Source organism: Nipponia nippon, unplaced genomic scaffold (genome assembly GCF_047370975.1).
Source record: "Nipponia nippon isolate SJK-2023a ecotype South Korea unplaced genomic scaffold, ASM4737097v1 scaffold_3, whole genome shotgun sequence".
Classification (NCBI taxonomy): domain Eukaryota; kingdom Metazoa; phylum Chordata; class Aves; order Pelecaniformes; family Threskiornithidae; genus Nipponia; species Nipponia nippon.
Genome location: NW_028262347.1, coordinates 57,803,935 through 57,824,650, shown reverse-complemented (window position 1 = coordinate 57,824,650; position 20,716 = coordinate 57,803,935). Strand labels below are relative to the sequence as shown.

General features: G+C 46.8%; 1 protein-coding gene across 2 annotated transcripts in view; it reads right to left on the bottom strand.

Annotated features, from left to right (window-relative positions):
- The window catches only part of TMEM184B (transmembrane protein 184B), a 30,713-nt gene extending 10,633 nt beyond the window's left edge, over positions 1-20,080 (bottom strand). Inside the window, exons 1-4 of one of the 2 annotated variants that reach the window (XM_087768119.1) lie at positions 19,872-20,080; positions 6,582-6,842; positions 3,932-4,097; positions 411-501 (exon numbers count right to left, since the gene is read on the bottom strand). In XM_087768119.1, the coding sequence (XP_087624245.1) occupies positions 411-501; positions 3,932-4,097; positions 6,582-6,782 (458 nt within the window). In that variant the 5' untranslated portion in view covers positions 6,783-6,842; positions 19,872-20,080. The remainder of the gene's footprint in view (positions 1-410; positions 502-3,931; positions 4,098-6,581; positions 6,843-19,871) is intronic. The other variant, XM_087768118.1, reaches the window with a different exon arrangement.
- Positions 20,081-20,716: the final 636 nt, after the last annotated feature.

The following is a 20,716-nucleotide window of genomic DNA, read 5'->3' as shown; positions in this document are numbered from 1 at the left end:
AATTACAGCCATACCCTCTTTCAGAGACATGTTTAAAACAACACCCTGACTCCACACTTCAATTTTTTTTTTTTTTTTTTTTAACTGAGTAGCATGGGGAGAAACACAGGTCCTAGAGGAAGCACACACAACGAACTGAAGACAGATTTAAAGTAGGAGAAGGGAATAAGAAAAGAAACAAAGGAGTAGGCAGGTGTCCAGAAAAGCTGTGAATCAGTCCAGCTTGCCTAAGAGGATGTGATCAGCCTGATCGGTCTCAGAGCAGAGTCCTGGTAAATCATCACCATCCATGCTGCCCAGTCCCAGCAGACATTTGCCACCTGACACAGTTTTTCAGGGCAAGGATAGAGGCATGGTAGATGGGCACAGAAGGAGGAGAGCGTCATGCTGTAAGCACAATAAATACTCACTCAATTGGTTTCCCTCTGATCTCAGACATGATGGAGCTCTCCCCTCCCAAGTACTCATAGCACAGGCTGAGAAAGTTGTATATTACAAAGGCTGCAAAGACATCAATCAGAGTAAAATGACAACCAACTTCAAAACAGGTGCAAGGACCAAGAGTACAGGCAACAGACCAAACATTAGCAGTGACTGCTTATGCAGCATCTTTCCCTTCAAAGCACTCCAGATTATTTTCACTGCATTTATCATCCTACCTCAGCACTCGCAAGACTATCTGAACTGGAGTTTGGCCATGGTCCCAGGCCAGTTCCATGACTCATGCCAAAAGGGTCACAGGACCATTTAAAATTCTGGTCAGTCTGTTTTACTTGGCATCTGTAAGATGCCATTCTTTACAGGGTTCCTGTGCTTTATTCCGGGACATTACACCGGTACTAAATAATTTGGAAAAGTTATCTCTGATCCATCAACCATATCTTATCTCCTGTATTTAACCTTTTAGGTGATGAACACAGTTTCTGTCTCCGAGGTAACCAGACTACAGACATAAGAGCTGGAGAAACAGAGGGTTTTTACCAATCAGTGAAACTCTGTTTTCATGTCTGGTGGAGATTTTTTAAAAACAGGCTCTGTGCTTCATTTCCTCAGAAAGCTAAAATTTCTTGCACCTCTTTTCTGCCTTCCCTAGCTACCTGGTACAGATGAGGAAGAGCCTTCTCAGACTGACCGCTACTACTCTGCCCCATTTCAATTCTCTTCAAGGCTCAGTTTTGCCAATACATATAAACTGAGGTGAAGACACTGGGCGAGGGGGGCTCTCCTCATAACTACAGACATGTTTCCTTTTCATGGGATCCAAACCCACTTAATTGTGCATGCAGTAAGCCTGTACATGCCCTGTCTGCCAATCTCGACTTGTTATAGTCGCTGCTGGACCCTCACACAGTTGTGAGATTTTTAGGGTAAGGACTGTACTCCTGAGTTTGCCACATACAGCCTTGGGGCAAAATGACAGACCAGGTGACCCTTCTTTCAATGTTATTTTCTATGATAGACATTCCCTGGCACGCCAACACCCAAATCCTGGTTTTGGTCCCCAGCACTGACATAATACAAAGAGAAAATAACTTGGGATGGAAACAGAAGTCTCGAGAAACTTTGACATAAGAACAAAAGCCTAATAATGTACAGTGTTCAGAAGCTGACCTCACCAAGCAGCCAGTTATTAGACCTGAGGTCAATTTTCTCACGTGGATGAACTTCCAAAGCCAGAGACAGACATCAACTCTAATTCTTCTACAAGATTCCAAGCTATGCCATAGTTTTCAAATTATGGAAAAGAGGTACTCAACGCTCCCCCAAATGGTCACAGTCTCAAAACATTATGTTTATGGCTTGTAGATGTGCCTAGCTGGCAAGAATGCTACAGCACATAAAAGCCAGTGGTATACCTGCTTCTATGTATGTAATTGGGATATTGTTATTCCATCTGTAATCCTTGTTACTGAATGAAGTTAGGTATGTTTACACAGCAGTGATTTTGCTAAAGCCTTAATTAGGAGAGAAAACACCAATCATGGAAAACTTATTTAATTGTGCTAACCCCTTTTGCCTGCAATTTTTCTGCAACGTAGCTGACAGCTCCCAGCACCCAGAGGAAGAAAAGCTGAGCTTTTCCTATTGTCCTCCAGTGACCCCTGCCCTCTGATGTGGTCATTACAATACCAGCTGCCCATTCCACAAGCACTAGGGAAGAGATGACATCAGAGGAAGAAAACAAAACAACAAAAGAAAAAAAAAAGAGGGGGAAATATCTGCCCCTCCATCCCCAAAAGAAGTGAGCGCTAGCTATCAAAGTTCACCACACCAGCAAAAGCACTCTTCTCCCATTCCTGATCCACATTCATCAGATGGTGTTCATGACATCAACATAACAAAAAAAAAAAAAATCTACTAGTGTCAGTGTTACTGACACCCAGGTTTGTACAGAAGCAGAGTCATGTGAAAGAGCAACACCAAAACATGCTCCTCCTAACACACACTATGAAATGTAGCCCATAAATGGCCCAAGACAGCTTTCGAAATTTATTAACAGGGTCTTCTCCCCCTGTTCCCTAAGAGGGCTCTCTCCACTTTGCAACCTAATACCTTCCCAAAAATGAAATTATAAGGTGGATGGCAAGGGAAGGCAGAGAACAAAAAGGCTGTTTCAAAGCAGTCCCCAGAAAAAGTGAGGGAGAGAACCTGCTGACCGAAGGTGCTTTCACTTTCGCCTGTAGTCTTTTCTCACAGCCCAGTGTGCCGAGGTGAACTCTGGAGCATGGGCTGCCTCCTGAGCAGACACTCAGATGTTTGAAAGCTCCCTGAGCAAGCGAGACAGAGGGATACTGGCCGTTGCTAGGAGAGGAGTTTCGCAGAGCAGCAAGATTCCTGCTAGACCTACACACATGCCCAGGGCAGGGAAGGAACGGAGAAAAAAAAACCCAGGCCCAAACAAAGATGCCTTCTGAATCACGTGTGCACGTTTGCCATCTGCTGCTGCATCTCGGAGCATTGTTGTGGATGTGAAGGAGGGCCTGCTGGTCCCTTCAGCTGATTAACTTGTTCACACGGCCAGGGGCACCTCTCTGCAATGCAGATCTTGCCAAAACAACTGCACCAATGAGTATGATTTAATGAGGGTACGGTGATAAACTGTCCTCAAAAGTACACTGCTAGAGTGCAGTTTCTCCTGCTGGATGGGTAGAAGGCTCCTTTCTGGATGAGATCAGGAGGGAATTTTAGATAGCATTTATTGGAGAGCAACTGTTTCCCCCACATAAAATGCTAGTGTTATCATCTGCAACAGATAACTGAAAGCGAAGCAATCGGTAACTCATCCTGAACATGGCCCCCTGTCTCCTGCAGGACTCCAAAGCACTTTACATCTCACCAACACCAGCAGGTGGTGGCTGTGCTACCCTGCGTGATCACACAAGTGGCCACAGGATGGGACCAGAAGAATACGTCACTAACAAACTGTGCCAGGAAAACTGGACAAAGCAAGCATCTGGCTGCTAAGTGCGTGCTGTTCCAAGAGCCAGGAGCTAATTGCTTTAAACACACAGCTAGAATCAGATTTTTGGCTTTACACCTTCCTGAAGCAAAGGACCCAAAAAAATCGTAAACTTTGTCTCTACAGAACATCAGAGAGAAGGCTCAACACATCTTGTCATGCTCAGAGGCCAGTGAGGGAGAAGGTCAGGTTGGACAGGGCTTTGAGCAACCTGATCTAGTGAAAGATGTCCCAGCCGATGGCAGGGAGGTTGCAGTAGATGATCTTTAAAGGTCCTTCCCAGCCCATATCATCCTATGATTCTATGATTTTCTGTCACTGAGCAAGCCATGGTCAACCAGTCAAGCACATTGTAAAACTTTGTCTGAGTAGGTGACAGAGATGCTTTCTCCATGTGCCCAACCAGAAGCCAAAATTCTCTCAGGGCAGAGACTTCCCACCTCCCCCATTTTCTGTCTGACCCCTCCTTACCTTCATAGCAGTCCCGCACTGTGCCAAAGTAAACATAGTACTGGTCATTGGTGAAGAACAGGAGACTGAGCCACGAGTCAAAGGCGTAAATGGGCACAATGAAGAGGATCCGAACAATGTAGCGCTGTTCATTTGGGCAGCTATAGCAGCGAAGATGCATGTAGATCTGGGAGGACGGAGAGGGGAGACCAGGATCAGCGGTATATGGAATAGAGAGGAGAAAGTGGAACTGGAGAGTCAATTGGGCCAGGAAAAACACTCAGTAAATCACCTCTTGATTACCTCCAGCAGCCTCAAGGTGATAAGCATTAAAAAAAAAAAAAATCACTATTATCTTATGGCATCCATATAGCATCCCTTAGTTTGCAGAGAGTGGTAAGGAGAAGAAAAAAAGAAGTGGAGGCATTTCTAATCTGTTTTCTTATAGGGAATTAATTTACTGTTATTATCACTACTTTGCCCATATTCTTTTGTTCATACCTTTTTCCCCCGGTTATCAACCCCATATTCCTGCTATCCTGTTTTAAGTACCTAAGATTCATAACACTGCAGCCCGCTTTTCTCTTAAGAGGGAAGGTGCATGCACTTGAGTGCATGCTCATTGTAAACACTCTCACTCTCTTGTGAGTTTTGAACACTTCCGAGACTTTCACCTGAAACAACCTAAGAGAGCCCTTCACAGCACTGCCAAGAGCTGATAAGCCACAGCCCATCTGCTCAAAAAGTGCCGTTCTGCACGCTGGTGACAGCACAGCCACGAAGCATCAGCCATCAAGTGAGCACCGAGCTCGTGCACTGTGCTCGAAGGAACAACGCAGCCACACTGCTCATTTTGTCCAACTGTCTGCACACATGCCAATCCCTCTAAGTCACTGGCTGGGGGGAGTGCAACGTCCCCACCCTACCTGCTCCCACCGCTCACAGTTTGTTAGCCATCATTAAATCCCACACCTAAGATGCTTTTTCACAGAACACCCACCTCCTGGAAAAGGTACTGACCACAAGCATACCCTGAAGATGAGCACCACTCCTGTAATGACCTAATAACACAGCCAGCGCTTCGGCACGGGCTGCAGGTATGCTCTGTTGGCCACAGAGTCAGCAGAGGGCACGTTCTCCAGAGGCAAGGCCTCCATACGGCAACCCTCATCAAGCTGCTGCCCCAACTGCTGGAATTACTAACAGCTAGTTTATTACACACGTGCCTCACGACTGACCGATTTTGCTGCCTGAAGAGGCACAAGCATTTGCCTGAAGCTTCACCCTGCATTTGGGGGTGCTGCGAGGATTCTCCAGGGCCTAACGAAGCATGCATCGACGATCTCGCCTTTCCCTCATACATGAGAGGGGGTTGTCTCTTCCCAGCTGTCTGTTGCTCATCTCTCCCTGCCTCTTGCCCAGATCTGGTCAAAATCAACTGAAGGGCTCAAAATACTTCTGCTTCCTCTCCCTAACCCACGAGGAGCTCACGAAAGCCTCCTTTCCTGAGGAGAACAGGTTGAAAATAAACTAACAAACCTTAGGGATTTTTTCCTTGCGATGATCCCAGTGACACAGCTCATCCAGCACAGGGACAGCTGACACCAGAGTTCAGATGACTCCAAGCTTTGCCCTTGGGATGTCACAAGAGCCCTGCGATCCGTGCGCCTACGAGAGCACAGGAACTGCTGTCTTGTAACAGGACAACAGCGCATTTCAATCAACAGCGTCTCTCTGGCGCTGTCCTCCATTGCATTCTTTGGAGAAGGGCATTAATGCCTAACTGTGCAATGCTATACTGCAGAGGAAAGATTTCTTCCTACCCTCAGCAGGCGATCAATTTGACAGGAGGATCCATAGCACTTGTAATTGTTACCCAAGCTGGTAAAACTGCAGGTGTTACTCTTATTCATCAGTGACTAATCCATTTTTGAACTTCACTAGCCCCTGTACTCCATCAATAGGCTGTAGTTTTCTAGATCCTAGTCATCACTCTGGAATCTACGGACCAACAGGTACAAAACACAGGTTGATAAATAACAGGGCTTGCATTTCTCCACTGTGTTTTTCAGTTCACATGACAACCGCATGAAAGAGAGGTACAGAACAGGATACAGGGTTTGACTTGTTCTGGCTCCCAGGACACCTGCCCCAGAAAGAGGGGAGGGGAGAAAAATTAAAATAAAACATTTCCTGCTACTCCTTTCCGCAGTGGAGTTCAGCCCATGGAATCCACTGGCACAGGAGATCAAAGGAGGTATGTCAAACAACAGATGACCACGATCATTTAGCTAACAGCTGACACAATAATGAAATGGCTCGATTCAGCTACAAGACCTGGGAAAGGATGGCTTGAGATAACACACCTTTCTGCAAACACTCAAGAGACGGCCAAATGGTTTACACCTACTAGTTTTAAAGGGTTTGCTTCCTCTCCATTCACACTACAGAAATGGTCTGAACCTGGGCAGAAAAAGGCCTTCATATAAAAGTTGCCACCTTAATCGGCACAGACAATATATTAGACCCCAAAGAAGAGGTCCTGGTACCACTCCAGAGTCTGCAAATCCCCATCACACAGCTGTATTTGGCAGACAGATGCCAGGGGATCATATGTGTTCTTCCATGTGGTGAAAAGAAAAGGATGAGAAGTACGAGTGATAGGGTTTACCTGATGGCAGGTGATGAGCAAAGCTGTCCATACAAAGAAACCTGAGATGGCCTGAGCAGCGGTGGTCATGAGGAATATTGGCTGCTCCACAGCCGTGGGGCTACCATCCTCCGGCATCCAGGAGAAGTTGGGAGCCACAGCTGGACTGGTGGCAGTTGACCCCAATCCGGGGACTGCAGTGACGTGAGCCATCACTATCATGGTGCCTTTTGGTGTGAGGGTCCAGTTGGGATTGCTGAAGAGCTGCCCACGAGCCAAGACCTGTCAAAGAAGAAAACCAAAAAGCAATTGAACCCAGCTGAAAGGATGCAGGAGCATAACAGTAACAGTACTTTGCATCTCTCACATGCCTTTCACCAGGCTGCCCACGTGCTTTACGAACAGGACCTGGATAAGTCTGCCACTGCCACCCCGCGTGATACAACAAATCATGTGGTACTCAGGAACCGCTCTACCACTCACAACACAGCCTCCCCAAGATCATGAAACACTGCCACTGTCACTACCCTTCTGCAATAAAAATATTTAAGAACAAGATGAATACAGCATTCACCCGAGATCAGAAGGAAGTATCTAAATCATCTGTACTGGAAGATGACAGGCACACCCAACTTAACAGCTCTACTTTCCAGAAAAGCACTGGCTATTCTGCCGTGACCTAGTCTTATGGTTAGTCTGCCAGAGTCTAAGTCTTACGGTTTCATCTGGAAGGCAGCAGAACAAGCAGCAGCAGGCAACAAGAACACGGACCACAAAGCGTCACTGCGCAGCAAGGGGGGGAAGAGAAGCATCTTTATTGCTCCAGCAAGCAATCCCCACCTCTCCTACTGCCATTTTGAAAACCACACTCAGCCTAAAGCACCTTTATTGGAAGGATATGTGCTGAAAGCTCTCCTCACTAGAAAGAAGAGCATGAAAGTGATGCTTTTACCAAACATTGTATGGCATGGTACACTTAGTGAGCCTGTCATTAATTCTAGTAACAGCATTGTTTTCTACGTGACGTGAATTTAACCTGATCGGCTTTTAAAAGCCAGTTGACCCATGAAAACACACCCAGAACACAAGGATATGCAAGATTTCAAAGCAGCATGACCCTTGGTCATTTCATGGATGAAAAGCTATTTTCTTTCAATGGAACAAACTCTTGAAGGTCTAAGATCTAAAACAGCTATTATTTTCAATTTGGTTGTAAGCAGGCTCTAATGTGACCTCTGGATTGGAAGAAGATAATCCACTTAAACCAAGATCACAAGCAGGCAGCCATTGGTTCTGTCCACTACAAGAGCTGCGTCTGATGCGGTTGATAGTAAAGACATGGTTATAAAGGGGAACAGCATAATCTTGCCCCTTTCTGATAACCTCCTAATAGTTTTCGGGATACCCTTTCTGTAAAAGCGTAAGACGTAGCTTTCTGTAAAAGCGTAAGACATAGCAGGCCTTAAAGATCAGCAGATGGAAAGGCCAACGATCCATTGCCACAGTTTACAGCCGCAGCAGGGAAGGACACATCTGTCATTTACTGACAGGTCACAGCAGAACACGCAAGAGAACACACATCTGCAGATGAACTGCCCCAGCCTTCCTTCACTTGAAGCCACAGCTCAAATCAGGGAACAGGCACCCAGTAAAAGCAGAGGGCCAGGAGCAAATCATTTCCACAGGCACACTAAGGTGTGCAAATGGCCCCTCCAGCACATGCTTTTCCAAACCACACGCTTGCACCAGCGGTGCGCGGCACTCTGATGTTACTTACGCCACATTGCACCTCATTTCTGCTTTCTTCCATGGCGGGAAGAGAACAAATACAAATCCTGGGAAATATCCAGATTTGTTTAAGCAGATATTACCTTACCATAGAGGGAGCTGCACAACTGTTATGGTTTAATTTATAATTGTCAAATTTGGCTTTTCTTCATTCTTTCCAGTCATTCTTTTTCCAAAATATCCCTGCTCTGAGTTACAGCTTTCCATAACTGCATGTACTGAAGGGTAATTCCTCTTCAGTCCTGATCGGTACAGGAACTATAAATGGTAAGTTTTGAGTTTCAAAGCATACACACACACACACACACACTACATTATTTATACTGTATCTAAAAATTTGGAGAGAGAAGGCTGGATGGAGATGTCACAAAGTAGCAAGGTTTTTATTGCTTTGAGAAGACAGGATTTCTACGTAAGTGACTTCTGAAGCGACTGAACACTCACAGCGCTGAGAGTGCTTCCACTAAGCTCACAAAGGGCACATCTAAAATGAAATCAGAGCAGATGCACCTGTGGTTAACCTAGCTCTAAATAAAGTCCAGCCAGCTGCGATCCTGCACATCCCAGTGCACTTTGGGAGCTATGCAAGAGAGGAAGCTGCTAAGCCCTTCCTAAAGCTCATGGGGGAGAGGATCTCTACTGCAGACCACCGGTGGCAGGAGGGACAGGACCTGGAGCTCCACGCTCCAGCTAATCAAACCACACCGACACCACGGACCCAAACGCAGCGCCGGTAATGTCAGCGGAGCTGAAGATCTGAAAGGGAATTTCTCTGCTTCTCTGCACTCGTTTTAAGGGAAGCTGAAACGGCAAAAAGGGATCAACAAGCATTTTGACGTGACAAGGGTTACGTATTCAGAAGCAGTGACACTTGAAAGTTCAAGTTGTATATGTAACCTTAACACTGCCCCCTTGTGATTACACATCAAGTGTCATTAATTACATGATTACGCATCATTCTTTGCCTAATTCCCTTTAATTCACAAGGTCATTGAAACTAATAACTCTTTCCAGCACTGCGTTCTGAAAGAACATATACAAACTTTCTTAACCGGGGCTCCACTTCTCCTACCTCAAACCCCAGTCCACCTCACCCATGAGCACCCCCCTGTTCCTCAGGGTTGCCCGTAAGGACAACTTTTTAATCACTTGATACTTTTTACTGGTTGTAAGCATCAGCTTGCAGTTCATTCTCCTTGCTAGTGAAACACGAAGGAACACTGTACTCTCAAATCTGCAAAATTAACATAGACCTTCCAAATTATCCCTTCTAATCTCCTAAAGTCCCATACACCATTGCTACAGTGACAGGTATAAGCAGTGCACAAAGCTATTATGAAAGTCTACTGTATGCAAGAAGCTGAAGAGCAATTCTGTACTATATTTAATAGATAATAGCACAGCCTTAACCAGGTGAGTGGATTTCGGCTCATTCACTACCACCAGCTCAGAGTCTGCTAGCTCCTCTTCTGGCCCAGCACATCATCAGAACAGGCTTCCAGCAAAGGTGGTGCCTGGGAGCATGTCACAGCAAACCGCGCTGCCTCGACGAGCTACAGATCCAGCATCCTGGTGCAAGCAGCTTCCCTCTCACCTGACGCAGTGAATATGTTTTGATGCTTTTTTTCTTGGACACCTACCTCCATCACAGCCCATGTCAGTGCCGTAGCACATACCTTCCTGCTTCCTCTCATGCCTGGGGAAAACAGTCCTTTCCAACAGCCACAAAGCTATTTCATATTCACCTCGATTTTCTCCATTCTCCCGTTTTGCTACTCCAGCTGTGCAACAACCTGACAATGGTTAGGCTACCAGCTGTGATCTCTTTTCTCTGCACTCCTCCCAGCTGGCTATATTTCTCTGTTGTTTCTTGCGCATTGTAAGCTCCTTGGGACAACCATCTTTTTGTTCTCTGCCCGCACAGTTCCCAGCACTGCAAGGTACCAAACCATGAGGAAGGCACTTGACATTACCATATGGCAAATTAGGGGCATTTAGAAACCTGAATTACCAATGCAATACAAACCAATCTAACACATAATAAATTTTGAAGAGTTCCTTACTCTTCTGCCATGTCCTGTTTTCTCTGCCCATCTCTTTCACCTCCACCTCATTGCTTCCATTTCAAGCGAGAGTAAAGTTACTTGCACGCTTATTCTCCCTCTCTGGAGGGCTCTCCTAAGTATATCAAAGGAAAACATTTCAACACCTCTAAATTTCACTCTTGAAGCTTTCATCTCCAACTGACTACCTTGCTCCCCCCGGAGGTAACCTGCAATATAGCACATCCCAAACAGGACCAGGAGAACAGATAGCCACGAAAAGCACCAAACTTGGGAAACTGGAAACACGCGCACAGAAAAGTACGTCTGGGTAAACACACAGGGCTTTCAGACATGGGCCCAGGTGTACTTCAGGATGGCTGCAGGAACCTCGGATCAGCTGGTACGATTCCTGCACGTGGGCTACATGAGCTTTGGGCAGTGCTGAGGTCTGCATGAGGTCTATACCCAACAACCCCAAATGTGGAAGGCAGAAACGACGCCCCCATCCCCAATGAGCTGTTCCGCATTCCTGCCTAGATGCAATTACAATTTACACACATTAGAGCAAGACAGGACTTTGTACTGCTAGGGCATCAGCTTAAACACCAACGTGGTACCAGCTTACACTTACCTAACAGATCTTCTGAAAGCACTTTAGGAGTATTAGGGTCTGCTCTCAATGCAAGGAGCAGAAAAGAAAATAAAGCAAAGCATGTGCTATTTATATCAAGATAACTATCCTGATAAAAACCTAGAGATGCAAAACACTGTTACGGAGATTCTTGACAGGGAAGAGGCTCCAACCTGCGTGGGGACCAGTGCTGTTAGAGACACCACAATAGTATAAAGTTAGCAGGGATGTGTCCACACGGCCTGCATCCACAGAAAAACAGCAATGCAGTAATTCTTGATCAGGAGCAGCTTGCCATTCCTGTATCTTCTGGGAACAGAGGCCTTCTGTCTCTAACATTAACATGGCAGCTTCTTCCACCAAAAATAAACTCAGAACAGTAAACAGAAGGGATGTGGCACAAGTGAAAACAAAAAAAAACTTCTTTTTTGGCTTGCGTAAAGGCATGGAAAATGTCACCACTGAGGAGGAGCTATTTCTACATAAAGATAAACAAACAGAAATACATGAAACCCATTTCTGACGCAACAAAAGCAGTGTAAGAGGTGGGAAGAAATGTTCAAGCGTGGTCCTTCAGTTCTTAGGGGTACTTCTGAACACGTATTCAATCCCAGAGTCTAGACAAGGAGGAGCGGGCTGTCTGCTCTGAGCAAGACCCGCCCCGCTGTGCTGCTGGTGACAGTGGGCTCGCTTTGCCCTCGTGTCGGTAGGAAAAGAACCCCGAACGACACGACTCTGAAGCCGTTCTCTGCCATCTGCAAACGCAATCTGTGTTTTTAAAATAGATCATCTCCTCCGAGGCTAAAAGTATTTCATTCCTAAACTGCTGAGAGAGCAAAGAATGATACACAAAGCTATCCCGTGAAAGAGTCTTAACAGCTAAGCCTCCTTCTGCTCTACAAGATACAATCCAACAAAACATGCACGACCTGGCTGCAAGGTTCTCCTGGAAAGCTACGAGGCAAGAAATTGTTCCTCCTTAAAATCTACTACATACTTAGTGTAGTTTCAAATATCCACCATGCTGAAATTTGTTAAGACACCACAAAACCATTTTCCACTCCCCTCTTAACTTCTTATTCCTCCAAGAGTTTCTCCATTAAAATTATCCTTATTCTGGACACAAAAAGACCAATGCAGAAGTGCCACGTGGTAGGTGATTTAAAGTCTGAATTTTCTGCCTCTATTAGGACACCAGCTGGAGCTTTACATCAGTGAAAGCAGGAGCCTTACGGTTTTCAGAATGTCCCCTAGACTTACAAGGAGTACAAGAACACACAACAAAATGGTTCAAGGTTTATTTTAGACTATTTTAATTACAAGAATGCCTAGAATTGCCAACTGGGATCAGCTTTTTCCATTGTGCTAGGTATATATTGCAAATTCATAATTGATTTAAGGTCTTTTCGACCCCCAAAGGCACGGCATCACGAGCTGATGTGACAAAAGGTAGGAAAAAGACAAGGTAAAGAGTCAGGACAAAATAACATAATGCTATACGGTAAGAGAGGCACTGGTGCAGCTCAAATCAGTGATAGCAATAAAAGAAAATCAAATGCTTTTAAATTTATTACTTCTTAAATTGCTTTTGCTCTCTGGGGTGGCATCTAGTTTACTTAGCTATGAGACATTAAAAGGTCCCAACAGTGCATTTTTAAGCTCTCCAGTAGAATTCCCGAAACAATCTGTGAGTTAAGTATGTGACCTGGCATGCATTTTTTACTAGTGCAACTCATTTACATTTTACTATTCATGCTGGGCAAAGTGTTCTTAACGTCAAGCCACTGAAAGTCACCCCACAACAGACACTTCATACACACGCACACATATGTAACTCCAAACACACACGAGCAACACCGTGCTCAGCTAGAAGACAGGCATTCGACAAGATTTACAAAAACACACAGTGATTGAATCTATAGTTACTGCGTTTCGTATCAGCTTAATGCATGACTTCTCTCTCTGCACAACAAATTCAGATCCAAATGCAGTTCTTTGCAATGTTACTTCTCCAGAGGTGTAAGCAGTCTGAACACTGAAGAGATTTTGCACGGTGACAATTTTCAAAACAGCTGTCAGTACAGTCAGTGAAACCAGAGAAAAGTGGCACTGGGACATAAAACCAGTAGTGCCAGCATGAGCAGAGCAGGAAGACCATTAGCCTCAGAAGCAGAAGGTAGAGGAGTCAGGCACCTAGGAGGACCAAACCACAGGGCAAAGTACACACCCACTAAGCCATATTCAAGAGATGATCCGACGCCTACGTACACATAAGAGCATACCATACACACAAACAATTTAACCTTCAACAAGGCCAAGCAACAACTTTTCTCATTTTAAGGAAATTAAACAATGAGAATACCACAAAAATCTTCTCCACTTCCAGCTCACATAGCCTCCACCCATTTGTTAATCCATACACAGTCATCCAACAAGAGAGCAGCTTCCCCTCCCCATGCATCCATTTAAAAACTCACAATCAACAATAAAACCCTTTTACCCTGAGCCATGCACTCTTCTTTCCAGAGTTTTTTTCTGCTCTATTAATTTCTGTTGTCTCGCTGTACTCACACAGCCCTCCTCCCCCCATCCTCCTCCTCTTTTTTTTTTTTTTTTTTTGTGGACTGACCCACATTGTGATAGGTCAACATCCAACATCCAGTCCCTTTTTTTGAAGGAGACAGGAAAAAAAGAGAAAGGGGGAGGGAGAAGAGGAGAAGGGATGTTCCCCAACCTTCCAACCACTCCTTCGAAAGCAGGATCAAGCACACTTCGGCCATGTGCTGTGTCCCTTTCCCACATTCCCAGCAGCCCCACTCGACACAAACCAGTCAAGCCCTCTGCTCCCAGGAGACAAACAGAGAAAGACTACAAAGATGTTCCGCAACTGGCAGAGGGGAAGGAAACAAGGAGAAAAAGGATGTGTTGTAAACACTTGCGTCCAGCATGACAGAGGAAGTTTGCATTTCATTTTCCAAATTGTCAAGAACAAAGTCAAATCAGAACTTACTCCATCACCACTTGCATTCATCCTCCCCCACCTCCAAGTGCCAAGACAGAGGAGACAGCAGTTTTAAAGGTGCCACAGGGTATAAAGTTACTCTAAGATGCATCAGAAGTCAAACTCTACAGCAGGATCGAAAGCCACTGAACTTGTGGCAGTCACACATGAAGGGAGTTTGGTTTTGGGGGTTTGTTTTGTTTTCTTTTTAATCAGAGCATACTTTTCCACACAGAATATAGCATACAGAATCTATCAGATCAGATCCACACTTAAATTTAGCAAGTAAATGTGCTGGAAGAAGCCAGACTTCTTATCACAAGCCTAGGCAACTGTGCAGCGATGCATATGAGGGAGATGGCACATCTGACTTCCCTAGCAATCATCCTCTGATGCAAACACGTAACAGCGATGAGCAGTGCAGAAGTAAAATCAGTGATTCTCAACAAAGCACTCAAAGCCACTCACTGTGAAGCCATTCTGTTATTGCTAAAATAACACCTGATCTGCTTATTCTTGTTTGTGAGTTGTTGGGGTTTTTTTGTTTGTTTTTTTGTTTTGTTTTGTTTTGTTTTTTAAACTCTGGACATAAGACACATACATCCTCTTGTTAATTCCCCAAAATTACCAACTCCTAATTTCATTACTCCTGTTCAACATTGCTTTTCTCCTGCCCTGTTACTCTAGCAAGAAAAATAAATATCCCACAGATGCAGACTTCTAAAAGCAGAATAAGGAGCTTTGTATTCCTGGACTCCTGTGAGAGGAGAGTTCCTCCCCACACGAAAATGCCAAGTCCTAGATACATCAGCGTTATAGCTTTGCTAGTTAAACAATGAATCCAGACACAGCACTTCCCTTACACAAAAGTTACCTCTGGAAGCTCACGGGCAGAGCAAGATGCCTGGAGGAGGAAATCATTCTCACCCTTGCCGGCTAAAGCACAGCAAGTAGAGACAGCATCAGCAGGAAAAATCTTGCCTAGCATCCTCTTCCAAAGGCCACTTACACCACACGAGTGGCTAGAAGCTGCTCACCCTTTCCTGACTCAGCATCAAAGCTGACCACAGAGGTTTGCAGAGAAGTCGTCAATACTGTTAGAAGCTGACAGATGCCAACAGCTACTAAAACACAGTTCAAAGTGATTTTGAAATCCTGCCTCTCTATCCCAGAAGTCACCAACAGCAATGCATTTTCTCTATACAGAAAGAGGCACACCAAGCATCCACCTGAGAGAGTGTGTGTTTAAAAAAAAAAAGACAAAACTTCAACCCAGTTTTTCCAGACACAGTAAGATTAAATTACCCAGTTGGATGAAATTGCCGAAATGGGAATTTATACAAGTAACTTGTAGCTTAAAACTCTGCTGTAAAATCAGTGCCATCACAAAGCCATTGGGACAGGGGAAAGAAAGTCTGAAAGTCAGGAGAATTTGGAGGAGGAGAAAGGTCACTCCCAGCTCCCACGGGACAATTAGCTGCAAATAGCTTCACCCACCACTAACCAGCCTTTCCTACCAAAACTGGCAAGAAGGAGACAAAACATGGTGAGCCATGAAGAGAAATTCACTCTCTTCTAGTCTGCCTCCTCAGGTGACTGGCTTGTCCGGGTTCATTTTAAGTAACCTGGACAGAGGCACAGCTACTTACAATACTGCTGCCTGGGCTGTATCTGGGGTGGGGATGACCAGGCAACTGCAGGCTCCCAAGCAATCAGCTGAGCAGCCTCCAATAGCACCAATGTCACGTTTCACAGCCTGGGGAGGGAGCAATGGGCTGGCAAGGCCAGCTTTTAAGGTATTACTTCATCTCATCTCCTTCTCAAAGCCTCACTGCTGCACTAGATAACACGTTGCAGTCACTTTCTTTGCTGAACCAGAGACCTTTTTTTACCTTTTTGCCACAGAGTTGATTGGGGGCCAGATGTACAACATACCCAGGCAGAGAGGAATGCTTTCAGGTCAGACACAAAAAATTTGAGGCCGTGACACTATCTCTCTATGCTCTTGGTCATTCTCCATTATACAATGTCCTCAAATAGCTGATCCTCTCAGTATCATCAGACTCGCAGGCACTGTGACTGTAAGATAATAATAGCAGTATTCCCATCCTTTCAATCCAGAGACAGACTTGAGGGTGGGGAGACAAATATCCAGGTACTCTATGCGTTAAAGGACATTCAATACTGCAGGTAGAGCATGTAAGTTATTTCCCTCTTCAGGTTTCCTGTAAATTATGCCCCTTTTGGGGGCTATGAAGACCTGGTCACACCCAGATACAGCACAGTTCCTGAGCAGCTTGCCTATACGCTGCATTTTCCCTGGACACAGCTTGCTCTGTGGCCTTCCCAGACATGTTAACTTACACCATCACAAACAAAAACCCCATGGAGGTCAAGCTGATTTTTAAAGACTAGAGAGAACCTGGCTATAAGCAAGTCATCCAGTCCCCTGACTCCTCCTAGAAGAGGAAGACTCTAAGGCAAGACTCCTGGAAGGCAGCTGCAGCTCACTGCTTCAGCTGACAGAATTTCAGCTCCAAAACCTTCCTTGGGGAATGCTGCTCTGAAAACATGTCCAGTTGCTCTCTCCCTAAGTAGTTTGGGGGGGGGGGGGGGGGGGGGGGGGGGAGAAAAAAACCAAACACCAAAAAAACTTTAAAACTTTTCAAAAGGGTGTTTCCAGTCCAACCGCTACCATATTTTACAGTTATTTTAGCTAAGTGTTTTAATCCATCCTATCACCCTTTCAAACCACTTTCAGAGTCCCAAGCATTCTGGTAGGGTGTAATGTCTTGGCAGGAAACCGCTCTTCCACCACAAGAAAGCAAACCCCAAAGAATCTGGGAAGAAGCGAGAACAGCACACAACGCACACACCGCTTCAAGCGAACAGATGGGCAAGTCAGCACACAAAACCCAAACACAACACCTCAATTTTCCAGGGCCTTGGCGAGTGCAATCAATCACAAACTCTGAAACAGAGAAAAGCTTCTGCCCCCAGCCCTGGCTGTTCAATAACACGCAGCAGCTTTGTTACACAGACAGCTAGCAGTAGTGGCGTACTAGGAAAGCTCTACTGTACAAAGGTTAAGTGCAATTTCTCTCTGAGGCTGTCCTGTTCTCTTGATTCTACAGACAGCCCAACCTGTACATTCACCACTGCTGAATTCACATAACCTCGGTTTCCTCAATTTTAGCCTGAAAACCCTGTGAAAACTAGTCACAGAAGCAGCCCTTCAGAATCAACAAGTCTGATTTGCAACTTCGTATTTTACCTCAACCTTCAATACTTTGAACAATGCAACCCTGGACTCTTGAAGCAGCTAGGACCAAATCACAAACATCTCCCAAGGAATTCACTGCTCCCACCAGCCGTTCCTGCAAGAGCTCAGATATCCTTTGACCTGCTGGAAAACGAAACAGGCACTTCTGCTAGAAGGAGCAGGCAAGAGCTCATCACCACCGCTGTAAACATAAGCCAATTAAATACAGACCCAAAACAGGAGGGGAGAAGGGCATGAAGGGTAAGTTCCATCACAGAGAAATTAAAAGGTTGTCGGCTTAAGTCAAAACGTGATTATTAGATGTTTTAGTTAACTCTGCAGTAGAACTGGGTGGAGAAAGGGACTGACATTTTAGGGGAGAAAAAACGTGGTTTAAAAGTTATTTTAACTATGAGTTGGGGAAAAAAAAAAAACAGTCCACCCTTCCTTTATCCAAGAGAAGAAAAGAACCCTAATCCCACAACTGCAAACCGCGAAAGCTCATCTCCCAGCCTGCTACCAGCAAACAGGCAAACAAGCTGACAGATAACAAGGCGGATTTCTAGCTGGATTCTGTCAAATCGTTAGAAACCAGCCAGCTCAGACGCTTTCGTTATGCCGAACCAGCTAGTTGCACTGAACTTTGAGAACCTTCCCCTTCTAACTGCCACGTGTCCCAAGGAGACAGACAAATAAAAGTACAAAAGATGCCTGAGTGACTGGGCAGCAGTCTTCCCCTTGCCCCACATCTCCAAAACACAACCCGTTCAGCACTCTGAACTGATTTTAGAGACCTGAGCAGAATACAAAGGGGAAAAAAAAAAAAATAAAAAAAAAAAGGTCTTCTTCCCACACCACCAAACTGGTTATAAATGCTGACTTTGTAGCAATGTTTTCCCAATCATTTTACAGCAAGACTGAATCCTTTCTGCTCCAGATGCAGCCATAGCCACCTGCTGCACACATGCCACTTAAGGTTTACAGCACAACGTTAACAACGATGGTATTAAGGACTTGACAACTGTTTCGAAGCCCATTTTCCTGGGGAAAACGGTGAAAAAAAGCCTGAAGTAGACCTTTGTGGAATACCTTCACCAGAAGAAAAGCTCTCCTAAAGCCCTATTGTTTAGTACTCAGCCAACATCCTAAAAGTGTGAGAGTTTATTTTTTTCCGAAACTACCACACAAATACAAACTTTTAGCATTAGAAACCTCAATAACATGAATGTTTCTAAGAAATCTCTGGTCCCTTTTAGGGAGGCTGCTAAGCTCTTAGGCTCAAGGGTAACTTCCAGCAACATAAGTTCAATGGACCAGTTAACTACTGTGTTAAAAAAGTCTTTGTTAGCAGGATGTATGCTTTATTACATTTTCATCGATTGTTGTCTTTTTCTTGCAGGACAGGAAATAGACATTTCTATTCATCCTGTTAGCCTTTGCTCTATTATTGATCAATGCCTTCTATTTTTCTCTTCAATGGAGGTAAACAGTCATCTCTCTGGGGAAGCCTGTCTATGTCTTCAACGATTACTTCTGTTCAAGCTCCCTATGTGGAGAGAACGGTTTCAAACTTTCTGTGAGGAGGAACCATCTTCAGTATTTCCTCTAGATTTACCACTCCTACTCCTCCCACTCTTGACAGCTGCGTGGTGTTCCAGGCAGCTTTCACAGAGCTGCCCCTGAAACCACTCCGGTCCCTTTCCAGGATCACAACTCATCAGAACCCGGTCACGCACACGTTCTTCCAAAGCCCTCCTTCCACTACATGCTGCAGTTGCCAAGACTGAATTAGCCCTTACAGAGCAACTGAAATTTCAAGCCACCGTGAGCATCCAAACAAGACCGATGATAACTCGCCTGCGATACAGGAGCCCACGGGCACAGCAACAGCCTCCTTGCACACCTACCACATCAGCACACGCACATACACACCATGTCTGTCAGTCCATCCAGCCTGAACCAGAGGAGGCACAGAAAACACAAGCCTGGTGCCCACCACCCTGCTGGGGTCTACCGTGCTCCCAGCCTGCCTGGGGACAGAAACACTTGCAGAAAATGAACCCCACCCGATGCCACCGAGCAGCACGACAGCACCGGGGAGCGTGGGGGCTGCGTGGGGCAACGTGTGTGCATGCGTGGGGAGACTGGGTGGGCTGCAGCAGGGAGATACTGGGGAACAGACTGTGTGGGCTGCATCGGGGGGGGAGCGCACTGGGAGCTTGTGGGGAGGCGGGGGGGGGGGGGGGTATGGAGGCCACGCGTGGGGAACGTGCGTGGTGGGGACAGGCTGTGGGGGCCGCCTGGAGAGAGAATGGCGGGGGCACAGCGAGGAATGGGGAGGAGGGCTGGGGGGGCCGCACCGGGGCGGGGGCATGGGGCCGGGGGATCGTGCAGGCCACGCTGAGGAACGGGAGGAGAAGGAGGGACTGGGGGGGGGGCGGAGGTCGCGGCCACAGCGGGGCGATGCAGGGGGGAAGGTGAGCTGCCCCATGCCCCCCCTCCCGCCAGCGCGGCCCCTCAGGCCCGCCCCACGCCCCCACAGCCGCCCCCGCGCCCCAGCCACCCTGCCCCCGCCACGTCTTACCTCCCGGCGGGCGGGCAGGCGGGAGGGGCACGCTCGACTCGCTCGGCTCGGCCCAGCCCGTTGGGCTGAGGAGGGGTGGGGTCGGGTCGGGTCGGGTCGGGCCCTGCCCCGCTGCCCCGCGGGCGCCGGCACCGGCGCGGGGGCGCTGAGGGCCTCAGGAGCCCATGGCGACGCCGGGCCCACCCCGCCCCTCCGCGCCTGCGCACGGCACGGGGCGCCCCGCCCACTCCCCACGCCGCGCGGGCGAGGGGGCGGGGCGGCGGGAGAACAGGGTGACGTAACCGCCCGGCTCTTAAAGGGGCGGCAGCGCCCGGAGGGGCGGGGAGCGGAGCTGCTGCCCCCGCCCCGGCCCGGCGGCCCCGGGGGTTCAGCGCTCCAGCCACTCTTTCCCCCCCACCCCAGGCCGGTTAAGGGCAGGAAAATCCCCCAGGGCAGATTCCCACCTCTGCCTCAGGGCCATTTTCCCAGAAATTCCGAGGGGAAAATGCACATATAGGTGTTGGAAACCAATGTACCTCCACTCAAGCCAGAACAATGGATTTTCAATCTAAATAAATTCAAAAAAATAATAAAAAAAACCCAACCAAGCCCTAAAAACCTTTAATACGCAAGCAAACTGCTTGCAGCAAGGGCTGTGTTCGCAAGAGCAGCCAAGAGCCCACCTGAGGAGCCTCTCCTTCTCCTTTACAGGGACACTTGCCCCCTTCTTTTGAACCACAGGTGCACCCATGGACCTGCTACCCCCCGTCTCCCAAAATGGCAGTGCATGTCCCCACCATCCCAAAACACAGCTGCCTCTCCTGAAGCCAGCCAGATCAAGGCTCCGCTTGGGGAGCAAAGGCGGC